The sequence below is a fragment of the Primulina eburnea genome, chromosome 14 (assembly GCF_022965805.1).
Source record: "Primulina eburnea isolate SZY01 chromosome 14, ASM2296580v1, whole genome shotgun sequence".
Classification (NCBI taxonomy): Eukaryota; Viridiplantae; Streptophyta; class Magnoliopsida; order Lamiales; family Gesneriaceae; genus Primulina; species Primulina eburnea.
This window is the reverse complement of record NC_133114.1, coordinates 20111786-20124982: the sequence shown is the minus strand read 5'-3', so window position 1 is coordinate 20124982 and position 13197 is coordinate 20111786. Positions and strand designations below refer to the sequence as shown.

The 13197-nt window shown below is 35.3% G+C and overlaps 1 protein-coding gene across 2 annotated transcripts; it reads left to right on the top strand.

Moving 5' to 3' along the window:
* The first annotated feature begins 737 nt into the window (after positions 1-737).
* Positions 738-12969, top strand: LOC140813253 (uncharacterized). Of its 2 annotated transcripts, none has more exons than XM_073171744.1 (11): positions 738-1158; positions 2165-2208; positions 3703-3805; positions 4111-4243; positions 4397-4815; positions 4922-5104; positions 6178-6553; positions 9664-9964; positions 10145-10297; positions 11276-11761; positions 12108-12969. In XM_073171744.1, the coding sequence occupies exons 1-11, from the start codon at positions 969-971 to the stop codon at positions 12396-12398; spliced, it is 2679 nt and encodes an 892-aa protein (XP_073027845.1). In that variant the 5' UTR covers positions 738-968; the 3' UTR covers positions 12399-12969. The 2 variants fall into 2 exon arrangements, with proteins under 2 accessions (XP_073027845.1, XP_073027846.1); XM_073171745.1 differs by having other exon boundaries at positions 739-1158; positions 9667-9964.
* Positions 12970-13197: the final 228 nt, after the last annotated feature.

Genomic DNA, 13197 nt, shown 5'->3' with positions numbered 1-13197 from the left:
ATGATATTAAAAAACATATTTTAGTACAATAATAAATTTTACTTTAATTTTTAGAATCTTTATTTTGTTTTTCTGCCACAAGTTAACCTAACAAGGAAATGCGTCCAACGTTGTATGAGCAAGAACGTTTTCAATTGAAAAATATTGAAAAATCCAAAAAAAAAAAACAAATTGAATATTTACACTATAACCTAATTTTCACTTCCTAATCAATTTTACTATTCCGATTTTGTTGAAAAAAACACACCAAAGGAAATAAGTTACTGTTTTGATTTGAATGATCTAAAGGACTTTTCATAGTTTGCCATGAAATATTTGAATTTAGAAACGCATAACTTACGAGACCGGGTTTAGCCCAGTTGTTTGATCTCACCCTATCCTAATTCTAGGTTTGGGTCCTCTTTACAATAATAATAATAATAATAATAATAATAATAATAATCATAACAATAATAATAATCATAATAATAATAATAGTGAGTTTCATGTGAAACCGTCTCACGGATCGTAATCTGTGAGACGGGTCAACTCTACCCATATTCACACTAAAAAGTAATACTCTTAGCATAAAAGTAATACTTTTTCATGGGTGACCCAAATAAGAGATCCGTCTCATAATTACGACCCGTAAGACCGTCTCACACGAGTTTTTGCCAAATAATAATAATAATAAAAAGCATAGGTACATACATACATATACATACAGATCCTATGAAATTACAAAAACCCTTTTCTTTCCAGTCAGTCTTCTCTGTCCCCAAAACATATACACAAATACAATCACAGTCGCTCTCTCTCTATAGCCCCCCGTCATCTTTCTCTCTCTATACATACAGACTCTTGCATTATTATTGCATTGATTATTGATTTTAAACACAATTCTTCAATCATATATATATATATATTTATATATGTATTAACATATATATATATTTGTATTGATTTACTGAGTTTTTGGTGGATTGAGGATGGAGGAGAAGAAGATGAGCAGTGGGGTTAAGGGAGCTGTTAGGGTTTCGATTCCGAGCAGTGTCAAGGAGATGATCGAGAATATAAAGGATATTACTGGGAAGAATCACACCGAAGATGAGATTTATGCTGTGCTCAAGGAATGCTCCATGGATCCCAACGAGACTACGCAGAAACTCCTGCTTCTCGGTCACTTCCTATTTAATTCCTTCTCTTGTTAGCTCTATTTGTTTAGTAACATTGTGTTTGATCTGGGTTCTGCTTTTAATCCGTGGCGGCAATGAGAAAGACTACTTTAATCGTTGATCTGCTGTTTCCTTACAGCTTTTGTCCGTGATTATGAATGTCTTCGCGTTTCTGTTTTTCTTTTCTGTGTGCATGTTGTAGATTTTGTATGGGTGTCAGAGAATAAAACATGGACCGAAAAATTGATAATGGTTTTAGACAATGGATGCGGGTTCTTTCCCTCGCACTACTAAATAAGCTCTTCATTATGGAGACGAGTAATATTTAGTTCTTTTACGCTCAAAAAGCTGTCATTTTCCATCTTTTAGCGTCGCAATTTGTTTTTTTTTTACTGGCTGGGTGAAGCTTCATCAGCTTTGGTTCACGCTGGTTTAAATATCAGTTATTTCTCAGATTTCTGAGTTTTTTTGGCCCTGTGAGGTAACCTGTTTAAGTTAGAAACGTAGTCCAGCTGCAGTCAAGTGAGATCAAGGCTCATGATGTTCTCTTGAAGTGTTCTTATCCTGGAATTTGAGTCTTGATGTACAAAGTCCTAGGACCTTAGGTGGCAAGACAAAGGCACTCCTTTTCTGCTACCTGTGTTATATGGTCAGAGTCATCAGACTGATTTTAACATTACTTCCTTGATTCCTTATTTGATAAGCAGAGCGGAGTCTTGTGGCTATAATAATCTGTGTAGATTTTCCATGATGCATGTTCTGATAGCATTACCCATTTAACTTAAATTTGAAAGTAATTTATTTGTTATTTTCTTCTGAGTTCATTTGTGTTAATGCTTATGAAATTGTGGTTTCGGAGAAATCTGAATATACTCTGCATATCTAGTAGAGCTCATATTTAGGCCATTTTACTATTCTTGTGTATTATTTTCCAAAGCGTGCTGCTAAATGTTTTCATATTCGTGCAAGTAACTGTTTCATACTCATGCTGATATCGTATTCGTTGACAGATACGTTCCACGAGGTGAAAAGAAAACGTGAGAGGAGAAAAGAGGTATTGATTGCTTCTACCCTTTGAAGTGTACCTTTGTCAAATAATTTTCCCAAGTCTCCGAATTCTGAATTTGTTCAGACTTGGTAAAGTTTCTTTTATGCGTCAAACTCCATCTTTAGCGAATTTTTTATGTCTAAATTTGGAGAAAAAGAGGAATTAAATTAAAGTCGTAAAGGCTAAGTGTACATGAAACTGATTATTAAAGATTGAATGTGACTTCGTTTTTATTTCTTGGTTAGCTATATTAGCTGTATTCAGCTAAATATTTGCATATCCTTTATATACTTCATCTCCTTCTAATTGATTAATACTCATTTTATGCATTCAGTTATCTAATTAGAAAAACAGTCAATCTATTCAAAGATGTTCTCTTTTATATTGCACTCTGTAGCTAAAACTGATAATTGTCTCCTTTTGATTTGATCTATTCAAAAAGGTTGTTGAAGAATAAATCTAAGATTTCTTACTCTTTAACTTCTTCTTAGTTCATATTCATATTCATATTCTAGTACCTATCCATGATCTACGCATAATAGGTGAATCTGCTGTTTATATTGTTGTATCTGTTTAATTTTGCCTTGCCTGGCATAGTTACATTTTAATTTAGTTGGAAAGTGGCGCCCATAACTAACATAATTTAATTTCCTAACACCTTTTCTCGCTCTGCTAGAAAAAGTTGGAGACATTGAAACAAAACAAATGCTTCATTATAAATTAGTGTTCTAAATGGCAGTCCAGACGGCCGCCTCGACTGCCCCGCCTTTGTCTAAGGCAGTCTGAGGCTTTCTAACGGGCGAGGCGGGTGAGCAAGCGGTGTAGGCAATGGAGGCGGCCGAGAAAGTCCGTGATTTTAAAATTCTAGTCAACCGGTGAAAGTCAAATAAATTTAAGAACCAGTCAAAGTCAATCAATTTTAAAAATCCTAGATATTTTAAAAACACCTCTGATTGTTTTGTATTTACTTTTGGTTTCAAGTGTCCTCCACCATTATCCACCACTTGACTCAAATCGCCTCCAGAGTCCAGCCGCCCCCGCCATCAACCACCACCTTAATTATCTTGTTAATTTGCATTCATATATTTATTTGCACTTTGTCTAGATTGTATGAGCTTTTTTTTATGCATAAACATTATTTAATTACATATATTACATAAAAAATTATGATTATTTGTAATTACATCTCATGATTTTATGTATAATTACCTATAAAAAATCGCTAAAAAAATTCAACCGTATCCCGCCATTTACAACATTGTTAGAAAAAAAAATAAAAATGTGTTTAATTTATATATTAGATGGTAAGCATTGGGCTAATTTCTATTTTATTGCATCTGCCATGATTCTTTCTCCATAGATCAGTCATACTGACTGGATTAATGGTTTCATAACTTCTAAAAGTTTTCTAGCTCACTTTTTCCATCATGTTAAAGTTTCACTTCAACTTCTCTATCAAGCTGGCAATGGTTTTATTACATATGATTTACTTTTCTTCAGAATCCGAATAGGGAGCCTACGGAGTTGAGGTGGAAGCCTGGTACCCAGGCACGAGCAAACAAAGGGAGTCGAGGAAATTATTTTTCACGATACACATCTCATGGTGAGCATTTATTTCTGACCAGTTGCCATTCACTTTGATAGGAAGATTGAGTGGTTTATGCCTTTCATGTCACATGTCCGGCTTTGTGGTCTAATTCTACTGGGATGCTATTCAGTCTTAGAGCCATCGGTTTTATTTTGTTTTATAATTACAATCATGCCTGCTTCACCAACAAGCAAATAGAAAAAGAAAATGGATATAATATTCTAGGAAATTTCACCTAAAACCTAAAGCTGCTGGTTCTTTAATATCATATTTTTATGTCACTTGTTTAATCATATGTTTTGTGTTCTTCGTCTTGTCAGATGCTGATGGTGGAAAAGGTTCTGCTGGTGTGAAGGAAACTGCTACCTATCATCTGTCAATGAAAGGAATGAGCAAGGCTCCGTTGGGCACTGCACCTGAGATGAAAAAGAATGAGACAATTTCTGTTACAAGGTGATAGGTGGTTCTGAGTTGTCTTTGGTTTCTATATATGTTATTTTGTTTACAATTATCAATTCTCTTCTATTATCCATTCTAATGCATACCTTTGCATGTTCGCTCTCCCCCAGATTGCTTTCTTATAGTTATTATCTTCATTCTTGGCAGCCCAAAAACTGATGTCTCTAATGGTCCATCTAGCATCACTACCCAGAGTACACATGAGATTCATGGTTCTGCAAGTCGGAGTGTTAAACAGTCTGAAGTAGCTGTAAATGCTAGCATAAATAAATTGGAAGGACCCCTGCCAATCTCAAGTCCCATTGATTCTGTTAGAAAGGCCAGTAATCCAGAAATTGGGGATATCCATCAGCAACAGAAATTGAGTTTGAAAAACTGTACACTTATTGCATCTCAGTCTCCTGCTGGATCTTATAACAGTTCTTCTGATCCCGTACTGTTTCGTTCTCAAGATCTACCACTCCCAACTGCCGTTGGCTCTATTAGCCGTGAAGTAGGAAGTCCCCACACTCATGAAGTACTTGCCGATACTAACACTGAGATCAATTCCGTGTCAGCTGGAATTTGTAGGCTAATCGATATCCTATTTCTATTTTTTATGAAATATTATTCGTTTATTGCATACCATTGATAGTTACTGATGGATTTGTTCATTTGGAAATACTGTAATAGCTGATTCTGGTTCTGGGAGCTCCAATCTGCCGCCAAAGATAACAAATGAGCTTCATGTGGTTGGAAAAAATCAGCATGTAGAATTTCTGCCGATTGGATATTCTACTATGGGTGTATCTTCTGTTAGTAGTAGACCTGCATCTAACTACAACAATAGGTTTCAAATTATCGGTCCACAAAAAGGTACAACAAGTGTTTGTACAATACATAAAAAAATGTCATGGATTAGATTTGTTGTGGAATATTTCTGTTATGGATTAGATTTGTTGTGGAATAATTCTCTTATATATTATTGCTTCTGTTTTCGTCGGTGGCAGTTGCATTGTTCAACAGAATAGGCAGTTTTGAGTTCCTAAATAGTCATTGCACATTATCATGATTGTTCATATTTGGTCGTTCTGACTTATATAAGTATTGTGACTGAGATTTGTTTTTCCTTTACTCCTGTACTCCTAGGTCTAGGTTGAATTTTGATCAACTAATATTTATTAAAAGGTTGTTACGCTCCTCTCCTGCAACAGGACCAGTGAGTAGCAGTTGAGAGAAATTCATCTTACAGTAGTTTGTAAATTTGACAGTCATACATTACTTCTGTCTTTGTTTTAGATATGAGATTTTATGGACTTGGCTCCCTTGGAAAATATCAAATAATACATGGTTTAAAAAAATCTAAAATATCATCTGGAGTGTTGCATGCATTTTTTAAGTTTTTTTACTTCTCTTATTATTTCACTGTTGTAAGGATGGTTGCCCTTCACACTATATTGCCTGAATTCTGTAACATTAGGATCAAGCGTTTAAATAGCAAAAGCCAAATAAGTCACCAAGTTGGGAATCTATGGCCATGTTTGGCTAGTTTTTTCAACATACATTTCTGATGCTCGAAGTACGAGCATTGTTCATTTTCGTCATCTTCTAAATAAACGTTCATTCCTTTCAAAATCAATTACTGGCATGATGTCAATTCCTAAATTTATTCACACGAAGAATAAACTTTTTAATTTGAAAATATCTAGCGCATCCATGAATCCGACATTGCTCATTGAAGTAGCAAAATATCATCTCAGTTTTCAAGTCTTCTTAGCAAGCGAATTATAAACTCTTTCAATAACTGCTTTAATTTTGTTTTAAATGATAAGCCCAACCAAATATCTCCATAAGATTGTATACTTGAAGGGTTGCATCCACAAATTTATTGGGCATCATTACAGATTGCACGTCTAGTATTTAAATGGTGTTCCTGTGTGGTTTCTCAGTGGGCGCTGGCAAAGAGTGGAAACCAAAGTCAACAAGTTCTTCCAGTATAGGTCAGGTTCCTGCAACCACTGTTGTATCTGAGGTTTCTAAAAATTATCCCGAATCACAGCCTATGACTATCGCCCTTGGTTCGAAAGAAGCTACTCTGGAACTACAGAAGAAGTTAGAGGATTCACACATTTCAGATGTTCAACATGTTATTATACCCAACCACCTACATGTTCCTGAAACTGAAAAACTCTGGTTTCGTTTTGGAAGTTTTGATGCTAACTACAATTTAGATAAGAGCCAAAATGGGGGGCCTGAAAATGATAAAAGTCAACCTCTTTCTGAATCTTATGAGGCTATCAAATCTATGAAGGAGCTACCTTCAAGGTACTTCTTTTCTCCTCAATGTCTGGATTTAGTATCTGTTCCACATCATGTTCTTCATTCAGTGTTATGATGCTCTTTATGTCCTAATTTTAAATGCCAGATATTTCCAGGTCTTAAACAGCTGTCTTGGGTAATTGAATGTACTTTTGTCAATAGATTTTCTTCAGTTCATGTGTTGCAGCTTGTAGGTGTCATTATGCTGATAACTTAGGCGTATATGTAGCTGATAGACTAAAAAGGAATTAAATGAGAATTGGTTTTGAAGTGATGACTGAGGCTTGTATGTTTAGGTCATATGGTAGATGTGGGCATCTTTCCAGATTGCATTAAAAATTGAATGTCAAAGTTATTAGGGTGAGCAAAATCAGATTGGTTTGGTTTATGATAAAAACTTGAATCAAACTTGAAGTTGTAAGCCATTATTAATTAAAAACCATTTTGATTTGGATGATCGATTTTGCTTTTTTTAAAATAAAATATTTTTATTATTCTTGGAAATAATTTTAAATTTCTAAACTAGCTATCATAATTATGACTAGATAAATATCAATATGCGTACGTATATTAAATCATTTATTGTAATGTGTTATAATGGCATCACAAATCAGCAAAAATATAAATTCTCAAAATGAATTAGACAATTAGTTCAACATTATAGCTTAAGAAATAAATGAAAAACACACACTTCAAAAAAGTCGAGACATATATCTCCGATGTTCATTCTATTTCAGTCCTTGGTAACAGTAGATTCATTGACATTCAATGGTTTGCCATTTGTTCTTTTCATTCAAAAATATCTCAACACAATCTCTAGCAACAGTGAAGAGAAATGGAACAGAAAACCTTGGTTGCAATACGTTACGTAATTTTTGAAATCTCCTTGCCCTCAACAATTCGAAATGACAACTCGTCAATGATAATCATCTCAGCAACTAATTTCCTACACTTTTCTGCACAAAAACTAGAGGCGACCAAAGAGCATATATTATCTCATCTTCGTTTGCTTTAACTGAAAAGATAGAATTTTTCGTCTGGTGTCTTACTTCTCATGGGGTACATTTTACACTGGTTATTCAAATGAGTCCACATACTTTAAGTACCATTTTTTTTCTTACATGCATATGTTGCACTACAATAATCACAAGAAGCCCGAGGAAAGATGGTATCAAATCCAATAATTTCACTAAAGTGATCCCAAACTCTTGAATGTTGTATTGTAGGTTTTCGTTTACCTGTTGATGAAAATTAGGGAATGGAAGGAGATTCATCAATTTTAATTCCACTCTCTCCAATAGCGTATCTTTGTGTGCAACATGTTCGTTTGGAGTAGTCTCAGCCATCTAATACAATGAAACAAAACCCAATCGTTTAATTGAAATGAAAAGATGCTGACTAATAGATATTACAATAAACTTAACAACTATCTCTTAATCACAGATCCCAAACTAATGACATGGAATTTTGAGCTCCACTAGACCTTCCGTACATCTCAAATCTTAATTCTTAAATCTTAAAATAATATGAGTCCCTGCATAAACTGAATGCATAATTGTTGGGAATGTATTTTTTTTGGCTTCAGAAACCCTGCAGTTTCTACTGCTAAAATTTTCTTTGGATATCCAATTCTTAGCCATTAGTTGAACCATAGTTATTAACAGCGTACGCCTGGGCGACAGGACTTTAAACACTTGAAACAGGCTGCACCATTTTTCACCATAGTTATTATTACCCATGTGCAGCTCTTGAAATCCCAGAGGCGCAAAAGGATGCGTTTTCTCGAAATGGGCTGCCATTTTGTAGTAAAATAAAAATTAACTCAAGCCCAACTAATTTTGAAGTCCAATTAGCACAGCCCATGATAAAAAAAAACCTTGCATGCATGCTTTTCATCTCCCTCGGTCCTCAAGTTCTATCTGCGACAGTGCAACGCGGCGTTTTGTGAGGTAATATCTCATTTGCCAAAAACCTTGCATGCATGCTTTTCATTGCACTTGAAGTTCAATGAAGGTAATATCTCATTTGCCAAAACTCAGCAAGTTCTATCTAGCCTCATATCTCGTTTGTGTTATTGAATCGCGCAGCAAGCTATGGTTTTTAATATTGATTCGAGTCTTTCCTGTGTTGATATTCTGGTATTAGTTTTGTTCGCAAGCATGGCGTCAAAACTCAAGAATAATTTAAATGTTGCCTATGTTGTGCTCAGTTTTGTGCACAATTATACATTTCAGATTCCTAAACATCTTTGTCTCCATCTTATTGTGTTTGATCCATTTAAGGTATTTTTGTATTGACTTGAACAATTGGTATTCGGAAATCAGAATAAGCGAATAACATTTAATTTGAAAGGAAAGTTTGGAAGAGTTGAGTTAGATAATAATTTTGTTGGAACTTCGATGATTTTTTTTATCATTTGCTGTCTTTGTGAAAAGTATTTAAATTATGTAATATTATAATATAAATTACTTTATATACGTTGAATTTTAAAATTTATGTCCAATGCGCTTTACTTCAATAAAACGTACTCTTCCCCTTGCGCTCATGCTCCAAGGTACCCTAGCGTTTTAGTGCGCTTTGTGCCCTAAATAACTATGAGTTAAACCCAATTTATAGCTTGTTCAAGTCTTTCTATAGCGTTAGCTCGTGAGTTAGTACCCTAAAGCATGTATTATTTCATGCCCATTTTGTTTGCATCTTTATCCCTCTATTGGACTCTGAGGAATTACTTGTTAGATTTAAGATTATAATGAATGATCATCCATAACTTGCTATTAAGAATTTTGAGTACACGGCAAATCTTTGGAATTTTAATGGAATATACATGCAATTAACTAGTGCTTCGTAACCTCTTCGTAAAATAGGAAAAATAACAGAAACTCATCAATTAGCACATTAACTCCAATGCAAAGGTACACACTTAGACTTGCTGCTATTGCCGTCCTTTTGGTAAGCTGTATTCTTCAATGCTCAAAGTGGTGCCTTGATAACCGGGGACCAATGGAGGATTCCATTTAGACTTTTCATCCTTGTTTTAGGGCTTTTCATTGATGATTAATTTTCTAATTCACCATTTGTCTTCTTTGTCGATATTGTGCTTTCTTGCATGATTGAAGCAGTCAGGATGCCGTGACAGTTGTGAAGGATTCGGAAATTAAGTACCCCGACGAACCCCAATCACCATCTCAAGGACCTGAAAAGTTTTTATCTAGTGAGGATGAAGTCCCATCCTCGATTATCCCTGATTATAGCAAGTCCAAGCAGGAAGTTGCCCCCGGAAACCATGAGCGTCCTGCTGTCCATACTTCTTCAAACTACAATTTTGGTCTCATTCCACCTGTAATAAGCAGCCAGGTTTCACCTTTGGAAAGTTCTGATACTCAAGCCCGTGATGTTCCTCGACTTCCAGGCTTTGCTGTATGATATTTTTATCAATATGCTGAACTTTGTTCAATTTATAAAGTAAATGTCTTATTTAGTCTCTATGACTTGCAGTTTGGTGTGCCTTCTCTGTGTTGAAACTTGGTTTGCATCTATAATCTTTACTTTCAACTGCTAGTAGCAAATTTTTATTGATTATTATTTAATTTCGTACAGCAACCTTTGGATCCGACAAATTACTATGGTCAAATTTATCGTTCTACTGTAGATAGCGATGGTCGAATTTCACCATTTAATCCAGCTGTAACAGCAAACAAGTACGCCGGAGGTGCTGCAATCCCTGTACAGACATCCCAGTCTCCTCAAGAGGTTTGGCTTTCTAAAACTCCAGTAATTTGCAATACATTTCCTTTCATGCTGTGAAATATGGAAAACTCATACCTTGATTGGCGTAAGAATAAGAGAAGCATTAGCTAGTAACTTCTTTTCCCTTATCCTGATTTTTCTTGCTGCACTGTTGGAAATCATATGCCTCTTAAATCACTTTCCAATCTTTTAAATTCCCTGAATAATCACAGTACAAAGAAAGTTTGTCGCCCAATATGTTTTTTATGTTGTGAATGTATTCTGTTGCATACTAGTATATTGGTCAAAATATTTTTGTATTTTAAGACATTAAAAATCCCCTGGAAGATTCACAGCTGCCTTGTCCTTTCTGGAGAATAACCTATATGTGAATCAGCCTTGTTTGTTCCATAAAATTTACTTTAAACATGCTTTTGCCAGATTCTGTTGTCTCTATATTTCCTATGGCTCTCAGAATAGCCTTGAGATTCATAATTAGGATTCTGAGGTTTTTAATTTTTTTGTCAATCTTTAGAAAGTAATTTTTTTATATTTGCATTTTCTTAGTTAATAATGTAAATCATGAGTGCTTGTGAGGATCCATGAGTATGCTGCTGTACATTTTTACAAAGTTGAATGTTTTATACTTACTAGTTCATATTTATTTGCCAAGTTGAAAACAATACATTTACAGTGCCGCTGCTTAATGTTGATTTATAAACTTCATCAGTTTCATAAATATGAGGATGATTTTTGACAATTATGCTAACTCCTCTTCCAGAATTGCAAATATCTACTTTTCTTTTAATGATTAATGTCGTTAAATGTCCTTTTTGGGATCAAACTATTCCACTATATACTCATCTATTAAATGTCCTTCAAGCAGATTGATTGATTAACACAAGAGACTCATTTTTGTTGATACCCTGCGAACTGTTAATTTAATTCTCTTAATAATTGAGAATCTTGTACTGGTTCTTATTGGACATATCTTAGTTGCAGGGTGGTGTCCCTTTCATATTGTCTAGTTCTCCAACTCCCCTTGTAACTCAAGCTGCTGGGGTTATGCAAAGCTCGGTTACTGCTGCCCATCAACCTCTTCCTGTCTTCCGTCAACCAACGGGCATTCATATGCCCCATTATCCTCCAAACTACATTCCATATGGACCCTATTTCTCCCCGTTCTATGTCCCACCTCAAGCAATTCTTCAGTTCTTAAGCAATGGCGCATTTCCCCATCAACCTCAGGCAGGCAATATTTATCCAACTCCACCAGGGACAGCTGCCAAATATCCAGTTTCTCAATACAAGCAAGGATCTAATACAGGAAGCTCAACTCAAATTGGCATGCCTGGCAGCTTTGGACCGTATGATCACTCGATGGCCAACCACATTTCTAGTTCGTCCAGTCAAGCTGTTAGTTCTATGGCTAATGAGGATCTTTCAGCTTCTCAAATCAAGGAAAACATCTATGTCAGTGGCCAACAGGTTTGTTACTTTCAGTATGTTGCCTCATGTTATTTCAAATTGTTGATGTTCCTAAGTATTTCAATAAGTTTCTCATGATGGGAATTTTGAGCTCATTTTTGTTCTCATAGTTTATTTCATTCACACTCTATACTGTTGAATGGTAAACATCAATGGAATAAGCAGATTGTGTTAATTGGTATAGCAAATAATGCCGATAATCAATTGCTTATAACAAAACTCCTCCATGCCAGAAGTTGTATGTGCTATTTCTAAGCTTGTTAAAGGATAAATTTTTGCTCTCCTCTCTTTTTCCTTGGCGTACTTGAAGAATGTGCTGATTGTTGCTTTATTCACTAAACTGCAGACTGAAGGTTCAGGTGTATGGTTTACTACCCCAAATCGTGATATTTCAAACATGCAGGCTAGTTCGTTTTATAATCTTCCGCAAGGTCAGTTGGCTTTCACCCCAACACAGCCTGGCCCTGGAACCTTCACCAGCATTTTCCACCCTGCACAAGCAATTACAGCTACAACTGTTCACCCTCTTTTACAGCAATCTCAATCCATTACTAGTCCTGTCGATATTGTTGGACCAACAGCACATGTTTACCAGCAGCCACAACATACACAATTAAACTGGCCTACTAACTGTTGAGATTAAGGCTGTTTCTAGAAACAGTGACAAATCCCAATCTTAATATCGTACTGGATTTCCTGGAGTTTATGATTTGAGGGACATCAAGAATACAAAAAAAATGCCAATACCAGAGTGTAAATTCCTGAAAAGGGGTCAGTGAATTGGTTGGTATATTTTTGCGATCTCTATGACTTCTGACACCGTTTTAGTTAATTGGGGCCTGAATGTCAAAGCCATCTCTTTCCTGTGTCTCATCAATGTTTTATATATCCCTTCGACAGATTCGGGAACACGTTTATCTGTTCCATCTATTTTGTTGGTGCGCTAAAGACTTATGTTCTCGTCGTTTTTTCCATTTTGCTTGACGAATTATTGGTAGCTTGAGACTAAAAAGAGGTATTAGGTAGATCTTGATTTGAGGTTTCTAGGCCTTCTTGCATTTGTTGTGAGACCCCCTGTTTCAGCTCTTGCCTTTTTGCCCAACTCCTATTCTGTTCCAATCTGTAAAGTTAATGTTTCAATAGCAACGAGAGTGTTTTAGAACTGTTGTACTGGCTTCATTGTTGTTATAATTGTTGTTTTAAGGGTACTTGATAATGGATCATTATCTCAGAGGCTAAACCGGAGTGGGATCCTATTTTCTTCTTCTATATTTTATATGTAATATTTAAATTAGGGGTATTTACTTTTTTTGTTTTTGTTTTTTTGTATTTTTATAATAGGATTTTTGCTTTTCTGTTTTGGTCAAAAATGTCACAAAGATCCATTAATTCGAAATGCTTGAGCCCAAGATGTGGATCCACCAGTACAAATCTAT

Excerpts from the sequence above, each read along its gene's own strand:
- LOC140813253 (XM_073171744.1), top strand. The coding sequence starts at position 969 with ATGGAGGAGAAGAAGATGAGCAGTGGGGTTAAGGGAGCTGTTAGGGTT. Across the intron at positions 3,806-4,110 it reads TTCACGATACACATCTCATG|ATGCTGATGGTGGAAAAGGT; the intron begins GTGAGCATTTAT and ends TCGTCTTGTCAG. Across the intron at positions 10,298-11,275 it reads CATCCCAGTCTCCTCAAGAG|GGTGGTGTCCCTTTCATATT; the intron begins GTTTGGCTTTCT and ends TCTTAGTTGCAG.